The sequence below is a fragment of the Pediculus humanus genome, genomic scaffold (genome assembly GCF_000006295.1).
Source record: "Pediculus humanus corporis 1103172107561 genomic scaffold, whole genome shotgun sequence".
In the NCBI taxonomy this organism is placed as follows: Eukaryota; Metazoa; Arthropoda; class Insecta; order Psocodea; family Pediculidae; genus Pediculus; species Pediculus humanus.
In genome coordinates, this window is record NW_002987176.1 from 359702 (window position 1) to 372160 (window position 12459).

The 12459-nt window shown below is 26.0% G+C and overlaps 4 protein-coding genes across 4 annotated transcripts in view; 2 read left to right on the forward strand and 2 right to left on the reverse strand.

The window, feature by feature from the left end:
- The window catches only part of Phum_PHUM212570 (tomosyn, putative), a gene marked incomplete at both ends in the record, with an annotated part of 4188 nt that extends 3752 nt beyond the window's left edge, over positions 1-436 (forward strand). The window contains 2 exons of the mRNA XM_002425583.1: positions 23-78; positions 174-436. Coding sequence (XP_002425628.1) covers positions 23-78; positions 174-436 — 319 coding nt within the window. The remainder of the gene's footprint in view (positions 1-22; positions 79-173) is intronic.
- A 3004-nt stretch (positions 437-3440) lies between these two features.
- On the reverse strand, positions 3441-4021 carry Phum_PHUM212680 (uncharacterized protein; the record flags this gene model as incomplete). The annotated part of the gene is made up of 2 exons (XM_002425584.1): positions 3441-3446; positions 3560-4021. 2 exons carry the CDS (start codon positions 4019-4021, stop codon positions 3441-3443), a joined length of 468 nt encoding a protein of 155 aa, XP_002425629.1.
- A 401-nt stretch (positions 4022-4422) lies between these two features.
- Positions 4423-5352, forward strand: Phum_PHUM212690 (uncharacterized protein; the record flags this gene model as incomplete). Its single annotated transcript, XM_002425585.1, has 2 exons — positions 4423-4752; positions 5269-5352. The coding sequence occupies 2 exons, from the start codon at positions 4423-4425 to the stop codon at positions 5350-5352; spliced, it is 414 nt and encodes a 137-aa protein (XP_002425630.1).
- Positions 5353-5425: 73 nt separating this feature from the next.
- On the reverse strand, positions 5426-8350 carry Phum_PHUM212700 (amino acid transporter, putative; the record flags this gene model as incomplete). The annotated part of the gene is made up of 9 exons (XM_002425586.1): positions 5426-5617; positions 5696-5845; positions 5951-6151; positions 6240-6363; positions 6765-6909; positions 7025-7150; positions 7297-7539; positions 7623-7724; positions 8344-8350. The coding sequence occupies 9 exons, from the start codon at positions 8348-8350 to the stop codon at positions 5426-5428; spliced, it is 1290 nt and encodes a 429-aa protein (XP_002425631.1).
- Positions 8351-12459: the final 4109 nt, after the last annotated feature.

Genomic DNA, 12459 nt, shown 5'->3' on the forward strand with positions numbered 1-12459 from the left:
CTCCCGAACCTCCGAAAGCAAGTTTTTTCCAAGGCCTTTTTGGTGGTGGAGCACGACAAATCGACAGAGAAGAACTTTGTAAATTATTATTATTATTATTATTATTATTATTATTATATTGTTGTCGTTTTAAAATTCAAGTGGTTAAAATTAACCCAATTTTGATATTTTAGTCGGTGAAAGTAGCGGTAAACCATCTCGAAGCGTTGCCAAACACATTCCAGGACCGTCAGCTAATATCGAAGCTGCTGGAAGACAAGTAACTGCAGTGGGTGGAGAAATTTCCAGAGCTCATAAATTGGCCGTGGAACGTGGTGAAAAATTAGGAGAATTAGAAGAAAGAACTCAAAAAATGATGAACGAAGCTGAAAATTTTTCTAATTCGGCTCATGCTCTCATGTTGAAATACAAAGATAAAAAATGGTATCAATTGTAAAAACAAAAAATTTATGCAAAACTTATTTATTTATTTATTATTATTATTATTATTATTAACATTTTCATTATTTACTTTATTATTTATTGTCGGTTTTGTTTTGTTGGAAAAAAGAAGAAAATTTCTATTAATTGTTTTTTTTTTTTTTTTTTAAATAATTTTAGAATTTATAAGCTTTTAGAAGTCGAGAGCTCTTAGGTAGATAGATAATCGAATGCGTTGGAATATTATAAGGATATGATAATTTTAAAAAACAAAAGAAAATAATAATAATAATAGTAATAGTAATAAATATAATAATAATAGTAATAATAATTTTCTTACTGATGAATTCATTTATTAATTATTTAATGCCAACATAATCGATTAGAACGAGTATCGTTTTTATTCTCTATGATATTCGATTTAAAAAAAAAAAGCCATAGAGGATAAAAATAAAATAATTGATGAATATTATCTGAAATGTAAATTTTTGTACAAAATGATTGACAGTATTTTGTTGTTGGCCATTAGGTTTAAGTATTACATTAATTATCATTTATCTTTTCTCTCTCTCTCTCTCTCTCTCTCTCTTACGTTTACCCGAGTATCTTCTCTCTTTTTTTTTTTTTTTTTAAATTTAATACAATTTATTAATAATTGAGTTTTGAAAAATTTAAATAAATTATTAATTAATTTAATAAAACTTGAATTTTCTCTTTTATTAATGATAGCCTTAATATTTATTAAATTATATTAAAAATTGATAAATTATTAACTATAATTATTAATTAATATTACTGAAATAAATATATATATATATTTACAAATAAAAAAAATTTATATATAAAGAATTCGCTTTGAATTCGTTTCTAATATAAAATAATAATAATAAATGTTTGAAATAATAATATTAATAATAATAAAATGGAAATTTATATAAATAAATAAATATATATATATATATATATATATATAAATAGTTAGAAATTCTTCAATTTATTGTATCGATAGCTGTGATAGATAGAAATTGAAACTAATTAATATTAATAATAATAATAATTTATTTGTTAAGTTTTTTTTTATTTTTTCCAATAAACTAATTGGAAAAAAAAAAAGTTTTTTATTATAAATTTTTAAATATGTTTTGTTTTTTATTTTAAAATATTTTATAAGAACGTTTATAATAATAATAATTATAATTATATAATTAATGGTAATAAGTGTTTGTTTAAAAAAAAAAAAGAAAAAAGTTATTATTATTACTTTTATTATTTTGTTAAAAGAAAGGTTAAATATTTGAATTGTAATTAAAAGTTATGATTTAGAGATAACAATAGATTTGTCATTTCGAGATATCGATCGATCGATCGATCCGTGTCGTTTTTTCTTTTGTTTACTTTTCGTTTTTGGCGCAAATTTTATTGACACGTTTAATAATTGATTATACGCGTACTTAAAAACCGTTAGTTTTTTTTCTTTGTTTTTCAAATCTTTAAAATTTATTTGTTGTGAGCGTAAGTTTTTTTCAATTTTTTTTACTTTTAATTATAATTTATAGATTTTGATTTGTTTTATTTTAAATTATAACGACACGGATTATCGTTTGATTAAAATAAATTTAATAAAATGGCGTCTTAAAGGGGTTTCAAATGAGTAGTTATTTGGTTTATGCGATTAGCTGTTTGACATTGGAATAGTCGATATTTAGAGTTTAGAATTGTTGAAATAAAAAAAAAAAAAAATTATTATTTATACAAAATATAATAATTATATTTATGTATTGTTTTCTTTGTACTCGATTAGTAAAACAAAACAAAAACATATAGATAGATAGATATATGAAAAAAATATAAATATAAAATTTTACCTTTTGCATATAATATTTCAAACGTTAATGAAATAAATATTTGTGAAAATATAAATTATATCCAATAATTTATTTTTATTTTTAAAATTCAAGGCCCATCAATTATTTGGGACCAGTTAAAACAAAAAAAAAAAAAAAAAATTTTTTTATTGAGTTAATTATTATAAATTACCATTTTTTTGCCAAATGATGGCATGATGAGGATAAACCTTTCAATATTTCCAATTATATTAGATTGCTTACGTTAGTAACAAAAAAAAAACAAAAAAATTTTAATGTAGGTAATATTATTTCATTTTAATAAAAAAAAAAAAAAAAAAGCTTACATAGATATTTTGAAAAAAATTTAATTTAGAGTCAACAAAATAAAATAAAATAAAAAATTTTTTTTATTTTAACGCATAAACCAGATGGAATAAAATAATAATAATAAAAGTTAAAATTAATTTTAATGTCGCATATTAATAATTTAAAAAAAAAATTAAATTATTGATATTATGAAATCGATATAAAAAGCACAAATTCAAATAAGATGGGAGATAAAAAAATTTAAATTTAAATAATAAAACTTTTATTATCCATATATATAATTATTTAATACAGATGATGATAATATTTATTAAAAATGATAATTTTGTGCATAGATTGTACTTACACACACACACATTTAATATATACCATTATTATTTATTAAGTAAATAAATTGTAAATGATATGTTTAAATAATAAAAAAAAAAATATATATATATATATATATATATACATATACAAATATATAATTACAAAAAATTTATTTAATTCATTCAAAAACAAAAAAAATTAAACAAATGGTTTAAATTTAAATTTGGCAGTCGATAATTTTAAAAAAAAATTTTAATTACATTTTGTTCATTACATACGAATAATAATTTAATTTCACAAAAAAATTTAATTAATAATAATAATAATATATATTTATTAATTTTGAATGATTATACCAAATTGAGAGAATTTTAAATTTTTACAAAAAATTTTTCATATTTTTTTGTTTTCCATAGTTATTAAGTTAATAAATAATTTTGATTTGTCACTAATTTAAATAATAATAATAATAATAATAATCTAAATAGACTAAATAATGATTAAATTAAGTAAAATTTATATAGTTAAAAATAGTTAAGTCTTTTCAAAAACAATACTGTTTTTTTACTCTGTGTATCCGAAAGAGAAAAAAAAAAAAAATTTTTTTTTTTTTTTAAATGTAAATTTAATCAATCCGTTTGCCAATCTGATACATCTGATAATTCATCTCTGCTAACACCAATACATTTGATTCCATTTTTTAATAATGGAGTTCCTTTTCCCGGTCCTAAAACTCTTGCTATGAACTCGATTGTTAAATTATCATTATTTTCCAGCGAAAGAGTTAGTTCTTCTTTTAATAGTCTTTCCTTATTGGCATGAAATTCGACAGTTATCTCATATGTGTTTTCTTTTTCACTTATATTTACTATTTTACAATTAACATTAGGTTCACTTTTTTCAGCCGCATCAAGTATCGATTCTAATTCATAACCCATAAAATAAAATTTTGGGATGTCTATTGAAATGCTGTATGTGTGTTGATATCTAAGAAATCCTAAACCAATTTGTACTTGGCCAGGTGAAGTTTGTCTTATTGTTATTGTATTGTCTTTGGGTACAAAATTTTCACTTCCAAAATTAACATGGCCTTTTTTTACCGTTGAAGCACACATTTTAAATCAACTTTTTCGATGGAACTATTAAAAATATTTAGGTTTTTAGGTCTTAATTAAATATTTGTTTTTGTTGTTTTTTATAACGTAAATGAAATAATTATATTACGGTAATTTCAAACAAACAACGTTAATAGCGTTTTATAACGTTTGATATAAGTTGTCACAAAGTGTCAAATGATAAGATATTTAATGAGATAATATTAATTAATTTTTAATTGTAAACATTCAACGTGTTTAATAAGACTTAACAAGTTTACATTACTTTTTGAAAGATGTCACTCGTGATAAACATGAAGCTGGGTTGTCATGACGACAACCAATCAGAATTCACTTTATTTAATTCCAATATGGCGGCGTGCATGTAACAAGAAAAATTGTCACTCGACACGTGTGTTAAAATGTTTGTACCGACTAGATCATCGTTATTAAAATCTCACGATGAAAAAAAGTGCGAAACTGTTGTATTTGAAAATAAAAAACCCAAAAAAGTTAGTGAAAATAAAATGGCGGTTGTCGACAGCGATAAAAAATTAATTTCTTCAAAAGGAAAATTAAATAAGGAAAAAAAAAATAAAGACAATTTAACGATGAAAAAATTACGTTACGACATAATTAAATTTGGTACTTCGGGTTTTTCGGGTGCTAAAAAAGAAGAATCGAAAGTTGCATTGGCTGTTTCTTTGGGTGCCGTACCTCCCAAACGTAAATATCTCAACTATAAAGAACTTGTTAAAATTAATTCAGAAGAAAAAAAAAAGAAAGAGGATGAGAATAATAAGACACAGAATAAGAATAAAAATAAGAAGAAAAAATTAAAAATTGTGAAAAAAAATAAAAACGATACTAAACAATTATTGGATGTTTATGGCAAAGTCAAAACATAAAATAAATCTTAAATATATATATTTTGTAAGTTCTTCGAACAATTTTTATTATTTAATTATGTATTAAAATGTTTTCCCTGACTGTATGCCAATAAAACAAATTTACTTTTAATCAGGTTTAAAACCAACAAACCTATTATTATTATTCTTTTAATAAATTTGTTTGATAAGAAAATTTTGTTTCGATTTAGGGTTTTATTTAAATAAACATGATTGTAAATAAAACAATAATAAATATATATTTAATGAATTTTTAAAAATAATTATAATATATATTTTTTTTTATTTATTTTGTATACAAAACATATGACTACAATAAAATTTTCTTTCTAACATTTTTTTTCTTTTTTTTTTTTTCAGCTACATTGCAGCTCATCATCAACTATTAATCGAACATCACTTGAGTCGGTGCAACTTCAAGCAATAGCTGACAAAATACAGTGAATCTATCTGCAAGACAAAAAATTAAACGTCAAGAAAGGTAAGTTTTTTTTAATTTTTTCGAATTAGAATAATGTCATAGAGAAAGAAAATGATTACCCATTATTTTACATCTAACACCGTAATGTACGAACGGTATGTAAAAAATTAAACCACCGACAATGAATAAAGCTGCGTACAAATATTCAATTTGTGGCACATCTATGATGGGCGCAACTATCAGGTACAATGATATCACCAATACCACGACGGGAATGATTATTGGCACCTGCAATAAAAATTTTACACTCGTTAAATTCATCCTTTGAGTATTAGGAGGTGTGTAAACGATCGACTTGTTTATCACCTTGTACGGTCTAGGGTGATCCGGTTTAGTGAATCTCATTACAATCAATGCTAACATGGCCCCCCCGTAAAATATCCACGCTGTAAAACTGAAGAAATCAATTAGGGAATCAATCGTTCCTGATAAAACCATGGCGATCGCTATTATCGACTGGAAACGAACGAAACATTTTATTATTATTATTATTATTATTATTATTATTATTATTATTATAGAATTTTTCATTCCGTAAGTTTAGTATATGACGACCCTTACGTGGAATATCAAACCCGGAGCCGGAGTGAATCTTCTTACGTGTACGTAACTCAATATGTTCATTAAATGACCTTCTCTACTCGCAGCAAAACATAGCCGACCAGCAGCAAATAACGTTCCGTTTGCTGAACCGAACGTTGATACGGTTACGGATAATGGAATGAGCCAGGCCATTACTCCCAATATTCTATTTCCAAAAGTCTAAAAAAAAGTTTAATAATAAGTTGTTTCAATGATAATCGTGGATCGCGAATTGAAATTTTCAATTTATATTTAATTTTTTTCTCACCACTGCCACAGCTTCGGATTCTATCATTTCCGCCGCCGACATTACGGCCAAATATGAAATGTTGATGAGAACGTAACACATTGTAACCAACGGTATGGCAATTATTATCGATCTTGGTAAATTTCTATAATTAAAAGAAATGAAAAAAAAAAAACATGTAAAAATTGTAAAGGACGATTGTTCTGTTTGTTTGTTTTTAATATTTTTGCAAGTACTCGTTTCTAATAAGTAAGAAAAGTTTTCCCATTAGTGTCGATTGGTTATCTTGTCATTACCTACGTTAAATACTTTTCGGTCATGTGAGGGAAACCGAGAGAGAGAGAGAGAGAGAGGTAAACTATCTTTCTCTCTCCTTTCCTTTGTAGATTTTCTTTAGTAGTAGTCGTGAAAGAGAGCGTCGGTCCTGTTCCAACTATCTGTCAGACAATGTTTACGCGTTTGGACAGAAAAAACAAAAGGTGATGATGACGTGTCAAAGGACGCGATTGAACATGAACCTTTTTCTTTCCTTTTCTTAATACTCACGTTGATGGATTTTTTATTTCTTCCGTGACGTAATTTAAATTGTTCCATCCGTCGTAAGCCCATAGACCCGTGTAAAAGGCTGTGGCAATGTTTCCAAATGAAAAAGTGCTTCCGTGAAAGACATTTTCTAAATGCTGAGTGTTTCCTTTAAAAAAAATTTAAATTTAATTTTTAAAGATTTTTTTTTTAACGCTTTGACGTTTCCCCCTGCCCCCTGCTGCCCCTCCCCCCTTCGTAATTCAATTTAATTTTTAATTCACCTTGAATTAATTTGTATAATCCTCCTAAAATAACAATCAAAATGGCTACCAGCTTAGCTGCGGTAAACACGTTTTGAACCCCTGTCGCTAAATTTACACTGTAGCAATTTATGAATAGAATTATAACTAAAAGCAATAAGAAAATGAAAGAGAGAAAAATTATTATTATTATTATTATTATTATTATTATTATTATTATTATTATTATTTTTGAGTTTTCGCAACAAAACGTACGTTACCGTTATTAAAAAATATCGTAGATGAATGCTTACCGATGGCCATGACGGAAACAACTTTAACTGCAATTTCCGGTGGATCGCACTCCGTCACGAAAGCTTCAACCGCGTATTTAGCAAAGCTCAAACAAATGATCGCCATTTGTGACGGTTTTAATACCAAAGTTGAAACCCAAGAAAATAAAAATGCCGGCATCGGACCAAACGCATCCATGAAATAAGCATATTCGGCACCCGAACTCGTGTTCATTGTTCCCAATTCGGCGTAGGCCAAAGCTCCTGAAATGAATAATTTTTTGTCAAATTTAAGAAAAAGGAAAAAAGGAAAAAAAAGGTTTTTCTCATTGCAAAAGTTAACTTACCCAGGAGTGAAAGGAATCCACACGCGACCCATATGAGAAAACTCATACCCACTGAACCGGTTCGAATCAATAGACCGGAAGGCGATACGAAAATTCCAGAACCTGAAAAATAATTTAATCATTTTCTTTTTTTCTTTTTTTTTTTTTTTTTTTATAAATTTTCATATTCAAATAACCCATCTAAATAAGTTCTATGAGTAACTGACCCACACGTTTTCACAACTTATTCCTCGAGGTATTTTCCTTTTTTTTTTCCTCAAGTAAATCTCAATTCGGATCACAAGAACAGACCACCTTAACGTATCCTGATGACCCCGGTCGTGGTGGTACCGTCTTTATGAAACGCGCGGGTTATTTTCACGAAAGTCAAAGGCGGGTTAAAGCGGCCCGTGAAACTTTTCCCTTCGGAAATCTTCCTGCGGATACCTTGTATTGAATTAGGCCGCTGCTGAAAAAATTTCGTCTAAGTTACCCATACCAGGGTCACACACAACTACCCTTCGAGAAATCCTCAATTTTTTTTTGTGTCAAATTCATCATCATTTACATGAGTGGGGGGACGAGGGGGGGGGAGTAAAATTTTTGTGGATAATTAGCGATTTTGTATTTTTTGTTTTTTTAATTTCAGGGTATCCAACGGTGTTGTGTTAACTTAACGACGACTTTTAAGTCCTCCCAAAAGAAATAATAATAATAATGATAATGATAATAATAGGCTCACCTATCATTGTGCCAACAATTAGAGCCACCCCACTGAAGAGTCCCAACCGTCTCTTGAGGTGAACAGCGTCGTTCTTAATTGTATCCGACCCCTCCAGCTTGTCTCCCCCTGTGACGGCCACTTCAGAGAGCGAATCCGTTTCGCATCCGTCTCCTGAGTCTGGAACCACGGAGCTCCCATTGCCTGCATGCTTGGGCTTGGTGGAACTCCGCCATTGGAGTCCTTTATTGGTGACATGATTTTCTAAAATAATAATAATAATAATAATGATTGTATATATATATATATATATATATATATATATATATATATATATATGGAAGAGTAAAAAACGAGTGGAAATCCTTTAATCTTAAGGCGAAAAAAATTTTTTTTTTTTCAATAAGTTTCATTGATCGTTTGACCTAAATAATTTTTGCCACGTTTTATATATTTTTTATATATATAATATAAAAAGACATTTTCAAAAATAAAAAATATTTATTATCATTGTTATTATTATTATTATTATTATTTGGATAATTTTCATTAATGTTCATTGTTATACTTCCTGTTTGTTATTTTTTTTTTTTTTGTTTTCTGCTTCATTAAATTTAATTTTGAACGAAACTGTGAAAACTTTAACAAAACAAAAGCCAAAAAGTAAAAAAAAAAAAAATTTGCCCGTGAGTTAATTACATTTTTTGTTTTTTTGTGTGTTTTTTTACTCTATGGAATAAAAATTGAAAATTTTTACGATGCAAAATAAACAATACATAATACAGGTAAATATATATCACTGGAGTTAAAAATAAAATGGTTTTGATGGTGGACAAAACAAAAAATTCACTTGCTCTCTTTATTTATTTTGAATTCGTGCCCATTTTGTGTTTATTAATGTCTCTTTTAATAAAAATTTACGTTTTGTTTTTCTTGTTCTTGTTCTTCAATTTTCATTTTGAAAAAATTACATTTTATGAAATTGCTCGACATATTTTTTTTTTTATATTCATTATCCTCGTTATTTTTAATAATCTAAAAAAAAAAAAAAGAAAACGTGCGTTCGTTTTGTATTTCATTAATGAAAAAATCGTAGTAGTATTAATAATGATGATGGTGATGGTGGTGGTGGTGATGGTAATAATAATAATAATAATAATAATAATAATAATAATAAACGTCAATTGACTCTCACGTTGAGAATTTTCTATTTTTGTATAAAAGCATGTGTGTGTGTGTGTGTGTGTATAAATGAAAAACAAAATGAAAATTGATAGAGTTCACCCTTTTATTGATCGTCCAACGTTCATCTCATAGGAAAATTTAGGCGCATGTCTAGAGAAAGTGTTTTTTTCCTCATTTCTTTTTTTTTTTTTTTTTAAATTTACACGTTCGTGACGACGTTCACGTAATCGACACAAAATAAACGTCAGAACACAAGCAAATTTATTATTATTATCATTATCCCTTATTCAAACACTCCAACTAAAATAATTTTTATTACGCATTAATAAATTGAATTGAATTAACGAATTCTTAATAATAATAATAATAACACGAGTAAATTTATTAAAATTTAATATATTAAATTTGTAATAATTACCGTTAATTATATTATTCTCGTGTGTCTTTAAAACATTTCACATTGATTTATTACAATTTTAAAAATAATTTACGCGTAAATAAATTTGATATTTTAATTTGAATCCATCGGTTGACCGTTACACAACAATCGTTCGTTCGTTCTTTTTTTTTGAAAACTCGCTTATCGCGATTATGATCTAGATGTTTGTCACGAGTACCAACTTAAATTTTTACGTCGAGATCACGTATGTTAATAAAAAATAAGTTGGTACCTCGTTAATTACAATTTCAAATTTAACGAATGGAATGAATATGGCAAGTACGTTATTTTTTCTGCGTTCTTAATAATTATTTGTTTTATTATATTTTTAAAGTCATTTTAATAAAAGTTATTCGATATAATTAAACTTCGATCGGTTATTTATATTACGCCATTGCGTGAAATTAAATTTTTGAATAATTTAATGCGTGTTTATCGATTAAATTTAAATGCCAATTTTCAAAATGACCAAGTTTTTATTTATTTTTTTTTTGAAAGTTATACTTGATAATTATTGATGTTTATTGCAAATAAGTTTTTTTCGTGTCGATTACATACGTAATTTATATTCAAACATTAATAAAAATAATAAAAAAAAAGTTTTTTTTTTAAATGTCATTCTAATTGTGGTAATTTCTATTAACTTCATATGACATTGTGAACCTCACATTGACATTTTATATATTGTAAAAGAATGAATTGCAAAAAAAAAAAAAAAAAAAAACAATTACAATTACTTTAATTCATTACTTTGTATTGATGTGTAATAAAAAAAAAAGTAAGTAAAAAAAAATTACATTGCTTATATATATATAAAGAGAGAGAGAGAGAGAACTACTAGGGGTTATTATTAAAATAAGTAAAAAAAATTTGCATTTTTTTTTTTTTATCTTCCAGGTGGGAAATTCATTTTTCAACTTTGTACTTCAAAGAATCATAAACGTCGATCAAATTACATTTTTAAATTATTTATTATATAAAAAATTAATTAATTAATACACGTGCTCAAACATAACCCTAACAGGTTTGAATAATTTTATATATGTATATATAATTTTTATTTGCAGCTCATAAAAATTATGAAATTATTATTTTTTCATAACTTTTTTATTTATTTTTTATTTTTCCAATAATTAAAATTTCATAACTTTTATGACAACAAAACAACCATTTTCCCTTTTTTTTTTGTGTTTAAAGTAAAATTTTCTTTTTAAAAAAAAAATTCAATAGAGAATATAATGGAAAATTAAAAAGAAAAAATGAGAGAGATGATGATGATGATGTCGTCGAAACGATGGTTAAAAATAATTTCGAAATAATAAGAAGAAAAAAGAAGACATTTTTTTTTTTTTTTTTTCACTGAGGAAAATAATAAAATGGAGGAAGTCTTAGCAGACGACAAACGATAAACGAACCACCACCCATTTTTCCTATGCAAAGGAAAAAGGACTCTTACCGTTTGTATTCATTTTTATTTTTGTCATTTTCATTTTATGATTTTCTTATTATAATAATAATGATAATGATAATGATAATTACGTACCCGTATAACCGTTGCAGGTATTTGTTGTATTTTTACTTTTTGACGACGACGACGACGACGTTAGAGTAGAAAGAAAATCGCGGACTTTTCCTCTCATCGTCCGCCGAGCCCGGCCGTTTTCTTATTACTAAATTTTTTTTTTTTTTTTATCGAGGAGCTTTAACCGGGCGTAACGCCTGCGTAATTCTATATGACAGAAATTTTCCATTTTTTTTTTTTATTTTTTTCCCCTTCGTCGACCGACCTACACCACCCCAGAAAGTATTTCCATCGTTATTTATCGTTTTTGACTATAATACCTTCCCCTCCCTCTCTCTCTCTCTCTCTTGATGTTGTTCACTTAGAAACGTTTTTCAAATTTTCATCACACACGGGATTTTCGCCAATTACGTGTGTGACTGACTATGTTTTTGTACTTTTTCTTGTTTTTCTTTGAGTGTTTTTCCTTTCCTATGAAAATTGTTTTGTTTTGTTTTCATTTGTTAATCGACACATACGTAAACACATTCAATTTTGTTTTTGTCAATTTCAAATATTAATGAATGAATGAATGATTGAATGAATGTATTTTTAATTTTTTTTAATTAGAATAATTTTCTTTTACTTGATTACTTAATTTATTACTTTTCTGTTATTTATTAAGTCCCAATGAAAAATAAAAAAGAAAAAAAAAAAATTTTTTTTATTACTCGTTCATCTGTTTCTTCTTCTTCTTATCATTATTATTATTATCATTATCATTATTATTATTATTATTATTATTATTATTATTATTATTATTATTATTATTATTATTATTATTATTTACGGACGTAAAAGACGCGAGCGATAATTGTAATATAAAAAAAGGGGGAAAATTTTTAACGGTCATTATTTTAATTTGGGTTAAAAAAACATTTTTTTTGTTTTTTACGCGGTCATAAATTATCTAGAAAATTCGAACGACGGAGAGATGATGATGATGATGATG